Source organism: Myxine glutinosa, chromosome 6 (genome assembly GCF_964187855.1).
Source record: "Myxine glutinosa chromosome 6, kmMyxGlut1.1, whole genome shotgun sequence".
In the NCBI taxonomy this organism is placed as follows: domain Eukaryota; kingdom Metazoa; phylum Chordata; class Myxini; order Myxiniformes; family Myxinidae; genus Myxine; species Myxine glutinosa.
The window spans coordinates 75,976,536-75,994,090 of record NC_136266.1 but is presented as its reverse complement, the minus strand read 5'-3'; the positions used below and the strand labels follow the sequence as shown (position 1 = coordinate 75,994,090).

Sequence of the window (17,555 nt, the reverse complement as noted above, 5' to 3'; positions counted from 1 at the left end):
ATCTTCAATCAAGTTTTCACTTGTGGTGACGTTCAGGGAGGTTGGCTGCATTGCCATGGGCCTTCAACTTCCTGATAACATTTCGTACGGTAGACACAGGAACATCAAGGTCTTTGAACATGGACTTGTAGCCTTGAGATTGTCCATGCTTGGCTACAAACTTGTGTCTGACCTCCTCAGACATTTCGCTGGTTTTCTTGCTTTTCTCTATGCTCATTGCAGTACACACAGTGACACAAAACAGCAGAATGACGCCTTTTCTCTATTCAAACTGGTTGAATGTGTGATTTTTATATTGCAGGCACCTGCAACTCACCACAGGTGAGTTCAATTCCAAAGTAAAAGAGAATCACCTGCTTGAAATCTAATTATTTCTAACAACTTCGAAAAGGTGCCAATAATATTGTCCAGGCCGTTTTAGGATTTCTGTGTGGAATAAGCTAAGATTTAGTAATTTTTTCAGGTTTTTACCCTCACTAGAGGAGAGGGTATTGCATTTGAGTCCATTTGTTTGTCTGTTTGTCTGTCTGTGTGTTTGTCCGCACAGAATAATTATGATTTTCTCTCCAACCGTTGGTATGATTAACAAGAAATTTTCACCATAGTTGCAACTCCACCTGTATAATTTTTTAATGATAATTATGACATCATAGGTCACGTGGTTCAGCCGCCATCTTTGAAAACCGAAAAACTTTGCACCTCCATATCTCCGAAAGCGCTGAATAGAAACAATTGACACATGGCTCATTGTAAAGAACTCTGCATGTGGAATAACATCTGTGAATGATGATGTCATAGGTGCCTCCATTATTACGTCATAATTTGACAAGTACAAAACGTCATCCGATCAAGATGAAATTTCTTGAGCATAATCTAGGAATAAATTAGTGGAGGAAAAAAAATAATGATGACGTCATCGGTCACGTGGTTCGGCCGCCATATTTGTTTTAACACAAAAGCCTTAAAAATCACTGAAAATACATCCTGGCAAGGGTTTTCAATCTCTGATTGCTCTTTTTCTTGCTTGTTTTGTTCCACTGCAAACAAAAGAAATACATATGTGGATACCAAAATATTTTTTAATTTCAACAATTTTCTGGAAAAAATGGTGCATTGTTTGAAAAAAAATGTGAAGGTGCCAATATTTTTGGCCACGACTGTATGCGCTTCACCGAGTACCGTTGTAGTTTTTTAAAAGTTATTTAGGCTAAAAATGAAAGTATCTTATAATGGGGTGACTCCTACATGTCATGGTCCATCATATCACCTGTCCAATTCATAATCCCACAAGATATGCTAAAACCCCATGGAATTGCAATTTTCAAGTGACCATGAACAGATTAATTGTGCCAACAAACTATCCTAAACCAATTATCTTCATACTGATGCATAAGTAGGTCAACGATTTATGTTGAATCTATTTGCATCGTTTCAATAGAGCGCCCTTAAATAGACTAATATAACAATTACAAGTCTATATAATAACTAGGAAGCATCTGATAATGCAATGTGTGTCCGCTTTGTATTCGGATGTCGTCTTCCGTATGATAAACATGATGAAACAGCTAAAAATATACAAAATATTGTGATGATTTTATGCAACCTTGACCTTTGATGACCTTTTGACCTAACAAAAACAATCAGGTTCCAGCTTTTGATTGGTAAACCAATCAAATGAGTGACCCAATATCCAAATTCTTAAAATTTCAGGTCAATCGGATAAAAATTGATGATTTTATGCAACCTTGACCTTTGACCTTTTGATCTAAAAACACCAGTCGGATTCTAGCTTTTGATTTGTGAACCAATGCAGTAACCAAATATGCAAATTCTTTAAATTCCAGGTCAATTGCATGAAAATTGACGATTTTATATGATACTGATCATTGACCTTTTGACCAAATTATTAATTTATCTTCTCCATATTTGCATACTGAAGCTTTGTTGAAAATTTGATGACAAAGCTCAAACGGTAAATTGAAATTTCAGCTCAAATGGATGGAAATTGATGATTTTATGTGATGCTGACTTTTCCCCTTTTGACAAACTTATTAATTTGCCTTCTACGTATTCTCATGATAAGGTTTTGTTGAAAATTTGATGACAATAGCTTAAATGGTAAAAACATTATGGCCCGGACAGATAGACACGCAGAGAGAGAGACTGATTGTCTCTGTGAGCATTGTCTCTGCAGAGAGAGAGACTGAGAGAGAGACTGAGATAGAGAGACTGAGACACGCAGAGAGAGAGACACACATAAGTGATTGCAAAACCCCGTCCCCCGCTGCGTGGGGGACGGTCTAATAATAACAACAATAAGGAGAAAAAGACATAAAATGTGATCCATAAAATATTAGTCAGGTTCACTATGTTAACAAATATAATTTCGTTCAAAATTTTGGGATTAGCAAACCTGTACATTTTTGGAATCTTCAGAGCATGGAGAATCCGAAAATCAATGTTGGCATTTGCACAGACACCTGCATGGCCGCCATTTTGGATTTTGAAAATGGCCGCCATAAAATACATATTTTGCGCGATCTCGGCTTCTAGTCAACCTAGAGACTTAATTAAATATGCTAATCCTATGTTTTCTGGGTCAAGGAATCCAATAAAGGCCTCAAAATAGTGCTCAGGATTATAGAAAAGCAACAAACAAAGGTAATTGAAAACCATTGTCTTTATATTTGTGATATAACTGTATTACATAATACATGATATTGCAAGTCCTTTGAAGTTATAGGTTGTTATAGGAAGTTATAGGTAGTATCAGATTGAACTATAAGTCCTATACACAGGATCTACGAGGTCTATACCGTTCAGGAATATGCTTTTACAGATCTTCATCCCTGTCCTGAGTGTCATTTTCGCAAAGGTGTCTACGCAAATGTAAACATTGATTTTTGGATTCCTCATGCTCTGAATATTCCAAAAATGTATAGTTTTGCTAATCTCCAAAAATTTTGAACGAAAAAACATAGTGAACCTGACTATCTATCTATAATTCCAGTAATCTCTGTGTGTATGTGTGTGTGTCTGTGTGTGTGTGTGTGTGTGTTTGTCTGTGACCGCTGTTTCTCGACAACCACGGGTCCGATATACTTGAAACTTGCCAGGTATATTGCTGGGGACCCGAGGATGTGCCTTTTCAAGGTTTGAAATTAATCGGACAAGTGGTTCCCAAGGTATGGTCACCGTACTCGCAAGCCGTTGGCTTTGGCTTTGCGAATGGACCAAACCATTTCATGTAAATAGAGGGGGGGTTCTACCGTACTCGCAAGCCGTTCGCTTTGGCTTTGCGAATGGACCAAACCATTTCATGTAAATAGAGGGGGGGGGGTTCTGTGGTCGTTACTGCCACGTGGTTTCAAAGTTTTTTTTTGTTGTTGTTGTTTGCACGCATGTTTTTTTGCACCCACGTACGGGCACGCCCTAGTATATACAAAAGACATCAAATGTGATAGCCCCGGTGGTGTTAGTAATTTTGGTGTATGGAGTTAAAGGGCTAGCCCATACTTACAAGATTATACTTAATATTACTTTGGTCAGATTACAAAATAAAATCTTCTGCATATGTAGACTCTCATGTATTGTCTTTGTGCCAAGTTTGAACAAAATCGCTCCACACATGTCCGAGTTATGGCTGTGGACGGACGCATGCATGCATGCACGGACGAGACCCAATCCATAAGTCCAACGCGGGCTAATAATGGCCACATATGACAACACAAAGATTGTTCTAATTTTGACCGCTTGTGTAGTTTTTATACATCCGCCCCGAAGTTGGCCAGAAGGCATGATGTTTTCGGGTTGTCCATCCGTCCGTCCGTCCGTACGAGCTAGACCTCGTTTTTCTCAGCAACCATATGCCCTATTGAGACGAAACTTTCAGGGTAGGAGTGACACCCATGCAGAATGTTTTTATGATAATTGTGACATCATAGGTCACGTGGTCTAGCAGCCATCTTGGATTAAACACTGATAATTAAAAAATTATATCTCGGAAACCGCTGAATGGTCAAATTTGAAACTTGACGCATTGTCAAGTACGCCCAATGGGGAACAAAAGCATGATAATGATGACATCATAGGTGAAGTGGTATACCAGCCAAAAATGTTTTAATCGAATTCCTTAGCCTAAAAATCTGAAATTGCATGCACATGATCTATGACCCATTTGTATTGAAATATTAGATTTATGACATCATAGGTCACATGGTTCGGCAGTCATATTGGATTTAACCTAAAACCTTAAAAAGCATCTTCTCCCAAACCACCATATCGATTGACTCAAAACTTTACGTGTGTCATTGACTAGGCATGACGATGAAAAGATGATTACGAAAACATCATCGGTCACATGGTGTGGCAGCCATATTGGATTGAAGGGAAATATTAAATAATTATATCTGAAACAGCTTACCATATCGATGCAAAATTTTACAAATATCATCTAACACCACGGTTGCATATCGTTTGAAAAGATGCAAAGTGAACATTATTTAAGGTCATATGTCATGTGATATCGCAGCCATATTAGCTTGAAAGCCGATATTTAAAAAAAGCCCTTCTCTGAAACTGCTTCACCGATCGATGTGAAACCTGTCATGGCTGGTGAAAATTTGATACTTGAAAACAGCTGAAGGGATTCAAAACAAACTTGTTTATTTTTAGGACAGTGAGCAATGGCATCTACCCGTTGTGGGACGATGCGGAGGCATATTGGCGACACAGTCACATTGTTCTAGTTTTGAAGATGGGTTTGTATTTTTATGATCAAAAGAGTTAATTTTCCATGATCCATGATCACTCGAAATCAATGACGTCTCTATTAATTTATTTTTTCTTTTGTTCTTCCTCCCATAGCTCTGCCCAGGTGAACAATGAAGCTTCTTTAAACCTCAAAATGAATCTTTGTGAATATGAACATTCCAACAGATCATATTTTGGCTCCAGGGATGGAAAAGGAATCCTCAGCAGTGTATTGAATATGCTCGAATCACCACACCAAGGTGCAGGGTTCCATACTATGGACAAACTACGGGATGACGTTGGACAGGCCGACACTCTCAAACTTTCACTATGTACCTTGTGGATGTCCTTGCAGTCTCGCACCTCATTTCTAAGGTTTCCTTTGGCATGCAGATCTCCCGAGTTCTTTATAATGTCACAACCAGCCGCTTACATCCTTAGAGCTGGGAGGTACCAGCAATAAACCATCTCCAGGGATAAATTAGTTACAAAGCATCTTCGGCCATTGCAGTAGCTGCTGAATTTGTTAATTAGAGCCTATTAGGACTGGGGGTGGTGGTTCGTATGCAGCCTGTGGCTGCTTGGATCATATTCCGCTGATGCAATTCCCCCTATTACCAGTAAGCTGGTACCCATTTTGCCGACTTCGGAAGACTTCAGAACGGCATGACCCGAAGGCTCAACCTCAGGACCCGAAGCTCTCAAGCCAACCACCTTAACCGTTAAGCCAACACCAGGCTTACCGATTAGGACTGAGATCAGTCGACACCACCAAAGTCCATAGTCTCATATTACATCATCATTCGGCATGGCCAAATAATGAACATTGCACAATGAAGAGATTTCCAAACTTGTAAAATTATTGTGAGGAACTTTGTCTGGGTTGCTTATTAAACTCCTGTATACTTTTATAGATACAATATTTGTATTATTTTTTAAATTCTGCCATCAATGACTTACACTGTTTACTGCATCGAGTGATTTCCACATTTCATATTATAATTTTTTGTGTGGATGGCACCTATCAGAAAGTGTGTTATTCACAATCTCAATGTGTACCAAATTCGCTGGAGGAAAGCTCCGAGGATTAAACCAAACGGTCTATAATTTCCAAGAATGGACGCCCAAAATGTTGAACACCATTCGTATTCCGTGCGTTTTCTGACACGCCAATTACCAAACTCAAGATTATTTATTATTTAGTCCTCCAAGGATGCCAATTAAACCCAAACATTGGTCCAGCAAAAGGGCACCATCACAAAAAAGCACCATTTGTCTCTTTCAGAAATAAATAATTTATTCGACATACAAGGACAGGGAACGAAATCCCAAACACAATACAATACATAATTAATAGGAACACAATGTTTCATACACAAATAAACCAATCCACAATGGTCATAGACTCAAACCGGATAAGTCAGAGGGCACCTTCATTGCCACATTCCTCCTCCCTGCCAACTGATGGTACTCGACAAAACACCCTGTCTCTCCAGGATTACCACTGTGTCTCTGTGCCCCAACTCCCTCCTACATCTGTCCCATCCCTCCCCTAATCAAAGATGAACCAATCTCTTGCCACAAGGGTCTCTCTACACCGAGCACAACAGAATGACTGACCCAGAAGTCCAACCCATCATGTGCTAGGAGCAGTTCAAGGCTCGCCTCCAATATGCTGACGGACAGCTAGGAGGAGAAGCCTTCTCCTTTTGTTGGTGGGAGGGAAAAGTGCCTATCACACTATTCTTGCCTTGCCTCACCTGGTTCGACATGGGCGGTTGTCCTTAATACATGGTTCAAAATAACCTTAGACAACATGAATACAAATGGTGGTTAAGGGTTGGTTTGGGTTAGGAAGGGTTAATGGGGGTAATAATGACCATGGGTTAGGATAGGCGATGATATGATATGGTGGTGCATTGCCTAATTGAAACCCTGGATGGAAGTGTGGCAAATAATGGCCTCTGGAAGGTGCTTCAATTGACAGCGCAAGCAGGAAACAAAGGAGGTGATGTGTTCAGTCAGCCTGGATTATGGAACCCTAACCAGGAGGGGGTTAGTGGAAGAACGCAAGCATTCTGCAGTATATATGGAGGGTCGGATCACTGAGAGAGCAGAGGGAGCAATATCATAAAATAGAGGGGAGAAAACAGAGACTAACATATTACATCTTTCATTGGCTGACCATGGAAATAAATAGGTGTTAGTTTGATGATCTTTCTAGAGTGACATGGTGAGACAGTGGCGTCTTCCATAGCTAACTACTGTCCCATACCCAACAAATGTAACAAAATGATTATGTGCACTTCTCACTCATTGTAATAATGAAAGAGACAACGTGATCCTGGGGAAGTTATGTTTATATATAGTGGGTGGGGGTAATATGGACCACGGGGGAATATGGACCCCACTGAATTTCCCATGATGCACTGCATCAAGCCTCATCTCCATATCATGGGATAAACAAGTATGGCCAACCAGCAAGTGAACAACTGCAGTTGATTCAAACTCTTTAATGACGGTAAGTGCAAATTTCCAAAAGTTTTCATCTCAAATTTTACAATTCATAAGCATGCAGCACTGTGTATGTACATGTAGTCACACGCTTGTTTGATGAGTGGTGTCCCTGGCTGAGTACACGTGAGAGCTGTCTGCAGCACCACTGTGTGTAGAAAACTCCATCCCAGCCCATATGTGGGCATGCTGACATGATCGAGAGGCATGGTGTGGGGAATATGGACCCTTTGGTAGTGTCTAATATGGACCCATCAACAAGGAATGAAAGCAAGACGTAAACGAAAAACTGAGACGGCAGAAATCATCACATCCTCTCCTTATAAAAGACGTTTGATCGTGGAACATCAAGAACAAGAGAGAAGGGCATTGAAGAAAAGGCCAACACGCGAGAAGCAGATTCCTATATCCCCAACTAATTTGAAAGCGAAAAAAGGCAACAGACCATGAACAAAGCGCAGTCCTCCAGTTCGAAAGCAGGTTACCAAGTCTGCTAAGCAACACAGAAAAGGACCTGAAAACTGCATGAGTAATTTCTACTGCATATATTGCAATGAGTTATTTGTTGATCCACCTGAATTTTCTTGGATCCAATGCAGTGAATGCAAGCAATGGGCCCACGAAAACGAAACTGACTATGAGGGTATAGGTGCTTTCGTCTGTGACGAGTGTCGCTAAGGTTGTTGTTCACTGAAAAATCGGAAAGTAACATTTGTGCCAGGGAACATTTGTCGAAAAGAAACTGGACTTACCACATTGAGGTTTGGGGGGGCGGGGTTCCATATTCCAAACAACGTGGGGAATATGGACACTGATTGCATATTTTTATTTGTCCCCTCAATCATATGTCTTTGATTTTATTCAACCCAAACTGCACGGGGATGTAGTCTGTCTGGTTGTCTAAATAAACCATTATTTGGAAATTTTCCTTATCTATTTGTATATGCTCGATCGGGACTTTGGCTTAGGGGGTCCATATTACCCCCACATACCCTAACATGTGTCTAAATCATATGGAACTCTTTGTTGATCAAGTTTCTTTTGTGATCAAGTTTCATGCCAGAGGAGAGGGTATTGCATTTGGGTCCATTTGTGTTTGTTTATTTGTCCCCTCAGAATGTGCCAACATGGGCCAGAAACGCCACCTAGAGGTAACTCTCCATAAAGTTTGTACAATTAGAATGTGAGTGCGTCTACAAAGTATGTGCAATTCAAATGTGAGTACATCTATAAAATGTGAGTACATACCCACGCTGCAGTGTGAAGATCGACTCTCAGGGTGCCGCCAGCATTTCTGTAACCTTCTCGCTGTTGCTTCTCCAGAAATATCTCCAGAAGAAGCTCTGAACATAACAAAAGTCTTTGACACTCACCAAGAGATCTCGGCAGATCCTTTCTCGTTGGAAGAACTGGATGCAGCTTTAGGTAAAATGAAGTGCGATAAAGCACCGGGCATGGATGGCCTTGGAGTCAAAACTTGGAAATTGCCTGATGTGAAGGAAGCCTATATTGTTACACTTCTGCAACAGAACATTTAATGGAGGTCGCCCTAGTCAATGGGGTGAAGCTGGAATAGTTCTCATTCACAAGAAAGGTAATTTGGCATTTCCCATAAACTATCGTGGAATTAGCTTGACACAAACCACAACCAAACTTTACAACAAAATGTTGCTCAATGGCATTCGACCAACCATTGACCCACTGCTCCGCTTTAACCAAAATGGCTTCAGACAAAGCCGATCTACGGCTGGTCAGATTCTTGCACTGCAAAGGCTGCTTGAAGAAGCAAGAAACAGCAAGCTGGACAGGGAGCTTGTGCTGTTATTTGTCGACTTTACAAAAGCATTTGACTAAATAGACAGAGACGCTATGTTCAAAATACTACGTGCCTATGGTAAACCACTTAAGATAACAAACTCGATCAAGGAGATGTATAATTGCACTTCTGCTGTTGTCCTCACACCTGATGGGCCAACTCGGGTATTTGACGCCACTGCAGGAGTGCTACAAGGTGACACTCTTGCACCTTTCTTATTCATTATGGTGCCCGACCATGTGATGCGTACCGCATTGACGGAGGAAGATGGTGCCACACTGCAACGCCGCATGAGCAGAAGACACCCTGCTCAGAAACTATCTGACCTCGTCTACGCTGATGATATCGCTGTCGCTGCTGATTCACTACAAGATGCACAGGACATCCCATCAAGAATCGAAGATACAGCCAGCAAAGTCGGTCTTCTTATCAACGCCTCAAAAACAAAGTACATGCACATACATCGTCGACCGAATGACAACAACCTCTCAGGGCAGCAAATTGTGAAGTGCTCGAGATAGTTCAAGACTTAAAATACCTTGGCTCATATACTAACACTGCCTATAACATCAGCTGCCGCATTGGACAAGCGTGGGCAGCAGCAAACAAGTTCGAGGAGGTTTGGCGCGCCCCGCTGCAACGAAGCACCAAATCCGGCGATGTAAAGCTACATTTGAATCAATCTATCAATCTTACTGTATGGGTGTGAATCGTGGACGCCGACTAGTAGCATGACACGTAAAATCGATGGCAATTACACCAAGCTCCTCCGTGAAACACTCAACATCCGTTGGCAAGACCAAGTCACAAACATTGAACTATATGGTTATTTACCAAAAATTGTGAGGAAGAGGCGTTTAAGATTGGTGGGTCATGTCCTCCGGCACGAAGAAGAAGCAGCAAATAGCGTCCCACTTTGGAAGCCATCAGAAAGGAGAGTTGGGCGGCCAAACCTGATGTTGATTAATATTGTCTGCAGCGACACTGGGCTGCATACGGACGAACTGAAATCCGCCGCAGCTGACAGCTGTTTGGGCAAATCTGACAAAGTAACTTTGTTCTTTGTCGCTCTGGTTTATTTTTGGTGTTTTGTTTGTGATTGTCTAATCAACATTATGTGTAAACAAGTAGTAGTACATTAAGTATGTATGGTACAATTAGAATGCGAGTCCGTCCATAAAATTCTCACGTCTATAAGAATACGTCTATAGAACCACATACAACAAGTGCAGGCGAGGGTATGAAACCTTTGATTGCTCTTTGTAGTTTATTACTTGCGAAGTCAAAGATTCACAAGTATATTCGTTTTCCGAGTGCGTTTGTCTGTCTGTTTGTCTTTCAGTCGCCTACACGTCGCAATTTGAAACCAATCTTCACAAAACTGAAACATCTGATGGAGCTAGTCAAAAGCTGAAATCCTATTGTTTTTGAGGTCATTAGGTTAAAATGTAAAGGGTCAAGGCTACATCAATCTTCAATTTTCATCTAATTGAATTGATATCTCAATATATGAGGGTTGCCAAAAAAGTTTTGCAACACTTTCTATACTTCAGTCAAAATCAACAGGAAATGTCTGCAACTTATTCTGTGGTAAATTTTGAATGTCCCGCTTACTACTGCAGCGCCGCGGAACAATACGTTTTCTAGCGCATGCGCAGGGGTCGTCAAAATGGCGCTGTGTGGCGATGAGAGTTTTAAACAACGGCCTGTTATTGAATTTCTTGTGGCGGAGAAGGAATCAATAACGAACATTCACAGGTGGTTAAAAATTGTATATGGAGTCAATGTTGTTGATAAAAGCACTGTTAGTTGTTGGGCTTCACGAATTGCGGGTTCTGAGAAAGGCCAAGCGGAGCTCAGTGACGCGCCTCACTCTGGCCGGCCAACAACAGCAGTCACTCCGGCGTTGCTTCAACGTGCTGATGAACTCATTCGAAAGAACTGACGGATTACAACCACAAGGCTTGCAACTGAGCTCTCAGTATCCAAGGGAATTGTGAACAACATTATTATTGATGCCTTAGGATATGCAAACGTGTGCGCACGTTGGGTTCCACAAAGCCTAACCGACAATCACAATACTTTGCGGAAAGAGTTGTGTTCAGATTTGCTCTCCAATTACGAGGCTGATGGTGAAAGCTTTTTGTCACGGATCGTCACTGGGGATGAAACATGGATCCATCACTTTCAACCAGAGACCAAGAGACAGTCAATGGAATGGCATCATCCAACTTCTCCTTGGAAGAAGAAGTGTAAGGGTACCCCTTCCGCAGGGAAAGTCATTGCCACTGATTTTTGGGATGCAGAAGGGGTGATTTTGGTGGACATTATGCCACGTGGTCAAACCATTAACTCAGATCTGCACATTCAAATTCTTTAAACATTTCAGAAGCGTTTTAGGAGAGTTCGACCTCAAAAAAATGTTGCTGAAATCCTTCTTCAACACGACAACGCACGCCCACACACAAGTTTGAAAACACAAGAAGCAATCACAAAACTTGGACGGACTGTTCTTCCACACCCACCCTACAGTCCAGATCTTGCTCCCTCAGATTTCCACCTCTTTGGAGCCCTCAAAGATGCCATCCATGGGAAAATGTTTGGGAGTGATGAGGTTATTGAAGAAGTGAAGAAGTGACTGCGAGTGCAGGATTCAGACTGGTACAAGAAGGGGATACATGCTCTTGTTTCTCGCTGGCACAACGCTGTTGATGTTGACTGAGCTTATGTATAAAAATGAGTGTAAGAAATACATATAGTTATCCTATGAGTATGTTCAAAGAATTCTATAATAAATTACTAGCAATAAAAATATTGTGTTGCAAAACCTTTTGGGCAACCCTTGTATATTGTGGTGTTCAGCCGATTAACACAGACTGGACAGATGGACAAAACTGGCTTTAACTCTGGCAGACTGTGTTCAATTATGGCAGACTTGTGCACACTATGGTTGTGAGGAGAAACACGAGAACCTTATCTTTTGTAAAACCAATGGGTTTATTCCCAAACACCAAAACCAGGGGATGATTCAATCCAACGGCATGGAATTTTATGGCAGGCTTTGAGGGAAGAAAATTGGGATTGCAATGAACAAACAGATAATTATATACAGTGAGGCAAAACATATCTAAAGAAATCTAAGGCGCCTCACTCCAGATTCGATCACAGATGGGGAAAGGGAACATGAACCGGGTTGGCTTATCTATGGTGGTGGTGGAGGAAGGGTGAGCAGTCATGAACAGGCATGAGGATGGGGAGGCCAGACGAAAATACAGGCAGTGGAGCGATGAAACAGGCACAGGGTGAAGGCAAGCACATGGTCAAAGGCAGGTTCCTCCTCCTCAAGTTCATAAAACAATGCTCTCCTCAAGAGCGCGATCCTTCATCAAAGCTCTCCTCAGAGCGTGATCCTTCACCAAAGCTCTCCTCAGAGTGCGATCCTTCACCAAAGCTCTCCTCAGAGTGCGATCCTCCACCAAAGCTCTCCTCAGAGCACGATCCTTCACCAAAGCTCTCCTCAGAGTGCGATCCTCCACCAATGCTCATCTCAGAGCACGATCCTTCACCAAATCTCTCCTCAGAGCATGATTCTTCACAGACCAAAACCCACACGACATTGGCTCCTACCTCTGGCACACTGCCAATTCTCCTCAGACCACCCTTTATTTACCCGCTCATCAGAGTCCACTCTTGGGCGTCTCTCAAGCTCCTCCCAATTGCTCTCTGGACAACACAAGCAAGGGATGAACAAAATGGATACAAAATAAAGGTGTTGAGAGGGGTGGATGTGATTTAACGGGTGTAGAAAATATCATGGTTTTGGATGGGGGGATGACTTGAGATGGTGGTGATTAGCTGTTCATGAGGGGGGTGAGGGGGCCAGAGCACAAGCGAGGACAGAGGGTGCAAGATCAAAAACGAGGCGGAAGAAGTCAAAGAGACCACTGACCTGGCATTGATGGTGAAGTGATAGGCCCATAGACTCAGCTGCATCGTGAGAGATTCCAAAGATCTTGAAATCCTTGGTTTCAACGGCATCAAGCTGAGCAAGATGTGAGGCAGGGGAGCCAGGCCAGAGGGGAGAGCAGCACTCCATCAGTCCATCAAGCTGTGGATGAAAGCTTTGTATGTGGCGAGGAGCTCAGGTGTGCTAACGAAGGACTTTGCACGACGAAGGATGCCCAGTCAATGTCTGGCTTTTGAAGCCAACTTTGAAATGTGGCTTGCCCAAGAGAGATCATAACTGAGAGTGAGAACCACGAGTTTGAATGACTGAACCTCTTCAAGAGGGTTGGTGAGAAAGTATATCAGAGGATTTGCCATACGGTCCTTTCGGAGATGGAGAGTGAGTGTGTGGGATTTTTCCGGATTGAAAGATATATTCCAAGAGTTTGACCAGATTGTGATTGTGGCAAGGTCTAAGGAGAGGGAAGTGGCTGCTGCCTTTCTGTCAGAAAGATGAGGGATGATATGGCGGAGAGTGGAGTCATCAGCAAAGAGAAAAAAGGATTTTCCGGAGTGTCAGAGAGATCATTGATGAAAATTAGGAGTAAGATTGGGATGAGAACATTGCCTTAGGGTACTCCAGCCTTGGCAAGGATAGGAGAAGAAAGGGTTCCTTTGAGAGCCACATGTTGGCTATGTGTGTGGAGGAAGTTATGAATCCAAGAGTGGACTTGGCCTTGGATTCCATAGGCAGACACTTTGGAGAGCAAGGCAGGATGTCAAACTGCATCAAAAGCTCGAGATATGTCAAGTGAGACAGCCCTGATGTCATGTTTGATATTGAGGGCCCCATTGCATTGTTGGGAGACTAGAAGCAGCATCCCCAAGGTGGAGTGACCAGGTCTGAATCCGAATTGATGATCAGAGATGAAGCTGTTGGAGAAAAGGATTGATTTTATGTCAACTGTGATGATGTATTCCATGACCTAGCTGATGATTGGAAGTAAGCTATTGGTCTCTAGTTGAGGAATTCCTTTTTTGTACCTTTTTATGTAATGCTGTGATGTTGGCTGATTTCGAAGCAGATGGAAGATGACCTATGGTAAGTGAGAAGGTGAAAAGGGCAGAGAGAGGAAGTAAGTGGAAGAGCAGCAAAGCAGGATTTTCGGGTACATGATCTGATGCTATCCGGTCCAGTTGCAGAGTCAGAGTCGAGTGTTGCCAGAAAATTTCCCACCTTCTCAGGTACAAAAGCCACAGAATCCAGGAGCAGTTGGGTATGACTGGGAATGGTGGGTACAAAAAGAGAGGGGTTAGGGACAAAATATTTTGAAGCAAACACAGAATTGGCGAATTGATGCATTCAGCCTTCTCATGAGCGGAGTCAGCTACGGTGCCATTTGAAGTGAGAGAAGGGATGGAAAGGGAGTAGGCACTGGAAATAGACTTGACAAGGCACCACTAGGTCTTAGAGGAGGGAACACGTTTGAAAGCTCATTCTTGTGATTGGACAGATGTTGTTTCTGGCTCTCCTTCGAGTAGACACACACTTGTTGTGGGATTTGTGGAATGATCTGAGGTTGCCTTTGGTCGGATTGTTCTCTGAGAGGCTGTTGAGGCTGTTCTCTGAGAATGGCCAGAGAGATGTTGACCTTCAAAAGCACATTATCAGATGAGCCAAATGGGGCAGAGGCCAAGCAAGATACATTTGCGGGGAAGTTAGTCATCATCAAATCCAGAAGGGAAGATTTGCCATTGGTAGATATCTGGGTGGTAAAATTCATGGATTAAGTCAGTCCCCCGGAGTCACAGAAGTCCTTCACAGAAGTGCCATGGCTGGTGAGAGATGTACTAACACCCAGCCAATTAGCATGGTGACAATTGAAGTCACCACATATGAGGAAGAGAGAGTTGGGATGAGTGATTAAAAGTTGGTCCTTGCTGTCTGAGAGAGAATTGTAAATGGAGTTGTCAGTGTTGGGAGGACAGTACCACACACAGAGAAACATGAGGTAGGATGGAGAGGAAGTTGCAGCCAAAGGTACTTTTGGCTATTGGGAGGTGTAAGAGCAGTAGATGAGAGTGAAAAATTGAGTTTTTTATGTACAGCGCAACTCTGCCACAAAGGATGTGGTTCAAGTCTTGGCGAGATATGCAGGTTCCTGGCGCAAACTGGGGAAGACAATAGCCAGGGAAAGACACGAAGGAGTCAGTGACATCCTGTGGGAGGAAGGATTCTGTTAAACAGATAATGGCAGGTTTATCGGCAGTGGCCTGGATTGAGACATCCCTCAGGTTGGAATGGAGGCCCTGGATGGTTGAGGTCCACGCAGTTAGGGACAGGAGAGAAGGAGCCGCTGATGGGGGGAGAGGGTGCAGGGCAGGGGGAAGTCGGGTGTGTGTGGGGAGGGGGCGAGCCTGGATGGATAGGGGCAAAGCTGTGAGGGGGAAGAGCGGGGTGAGAGTTGAGAGGGGGCAGAACGATGGGAGAAGCAAATGGAGGGGATGGTACTGACATGGAGGGGTTTGACACCATGAATGGAAATGAAGGTGAAAATTTTTGCCATGTGCACACAGCCTTTGGAAAATTGACACCTCAGGATTCTGAGGCTGGATTGAGGTTTGAGACAAGTTCTCGAGTTGAAGTTGAAGGAACCAGCTGCGACAGACTTCCCGGATGGGGTGGTGGTAATAATGTTTTTGGTTGAAGGCATGGAGAAAAAAATTGGCTGTAAGTAAAAGAGGAAATTGGATTAACTATGTGTTTATGAGTGAGGAGGATTTGGGAACTCAGCCTTGTCAAGGAAAAAGGAAAGGATTTTGAAGAAGAAGAAGAATAAATGGGTTGTTCCTGATGGAGTAATAAGCAGAATAAGGCATTTTAAGATACATTTTGGAAGCTTATTTTAGACACACTTGCGACAAAAACATATTTTGAGTTTTGTTGCACAGACAATACCTTTTACAGCAAGTGATGTGAATTCTCCACCAACCAGGAGTCTGGGTACTCGGTTGAGCAGAATTTTCATATTGTGTCTCTGGATTGGTTCACCAATAAAAACCTTGAATCATATTGTTTTTGAGGTCAAAATCTCAACGGGTCAAACGTCAAGGTGGAAAGAAAATCATATATTTTCATCTCATCCACTAGAAATTTGAATAACGGTTGCATATTGGGGCACAGACCTGTTTCACCAAAATCAGAACAATCGATTTAGCTTTTTTTGACATGTCAACAGTTTCCATCTTACTATAATTCACCAAATGTCCGTCTGTGTGTTCGAAGGTACCGTAAAAACTGCTGAACCGATCGCAAAGATATTTTGGGTGGGTAATCCTGGGACATCCCTCAGGATGTAAAATATGGGATGTAAAATAGGCTATTTAGTTTTCCCAATTTCAGCTTTGGTCTCCAGCATTCTCAGGTTTGGACTCCCGCATAACATTCGCGTTCGCATAACGTTCATTGTGACGATGTTCTCATTGTGACGATGTTGTGACGATGTTTGTGTTCACGGTAGTGTTTGAGGTGACGGTGTGAACGTAATTTCGTAATGTTTCTCGTTTCGTAATCCTTTAATGAACGTTTAATGTTTAATGAACGTTGTCTTAATCCCACTCAAAATATCTTTGCGATCGGTTCAGCAGTTTTTACGGTACCTTCGAACAGACAGACGGACATTTGGTGAATAATAGTAAGATGAACAGTGATGTGGCTTTTATTGAAATTCTAAAGATACTGTTTTGATTTTGATGATTTACGTGTGATATGATTTGACGGATGTTTATATGAATCGTTAAAAAAAAAAAATTCTGCCTTCAATTTCTGATATTTTGCCTTTTCATTTCGGCTTCCCAATTGAAGCCCCGCCCTTAGGGCGGGTACCGTTGCTAGTAACAACAATTTCACCCCATTAAAATCAACTAGCTGGAGTACCCGGCGTTGCTCTAGCGAAAAATAAACATTGACATATTTGAAATGAGGGCAAATATAATGGGAAAGCAATTGCATCCAAATCAGAATCCATCACAAATGTCAAATCATCATTTTACCTTGTCGTTGAATATATTCTGGTGAATGTGTAATCTGGTGTATAATCTGGTGAATGTTCATCGCGTTTCTGAGTTAAGTATGATGACAATCAGGAAGAAGAAGAAGCCTTACCGCCAACTTAGACCGCTTCCGGAATTGTTTTATTATTTGTGTTCAAATGTCTGGTGATTGTTTTGTATTTGTTTACGCCAATGTGTACTTGTATATAAATGCCATTGATCAAAAAGGCTTAGGCACTATCGAGCCATTTTAGAAAAAAATGTTTGTTTGGTTTTTTTTGGCCTAAAACATTCCCAGGCACTCACTGATGAACCCTTGAAAATTTGAAGAAGATCCGTTCAGTCATCTCTGAGAAAAACAGACCAACGGCTCTCTTATATAGTAGATTGGGATTGTTTGTGAATTTATCATAATCACAACTCAATACTTTGTCAAGATATCAAATTGAAACTTACACAGCTTTTTTGTGCGTCT

At 42.2% G+C, this 17,555-nt stretch overlaps 1 protein-coding gene across 4 annotated transcripts in view; it reads left to right on the top strand.

Moving 5' to 3' along the window:
* The window catches only part of LOC137429985 (trafficking kinesin-binding protein 1), a 51,092-nt gene extending 45,429 nt beyond the window's left edge, over nucleotides 1-5,663 (top strand). For all 4 annotated transcript variants that reach the window (XM_068120417.2, XM_068120416.2, XM_068120415.2 and 1 more), the window contains one exon: nucleotides 4,867-5,663. In XM_068120417.2, the coding sequence (XP_067976518.2) occupies nucleotides 4,867-5,215 (349 nt within the window). In that variant the 3' untranslated portion in view covers nucleotides 5,216-5,663. The remainder of the gene's footprint in view (nucleotides 1-4,866) is intronic.
* Nucleotides 5,664-17,555: the final 11,892 nt, after the last annotated feature.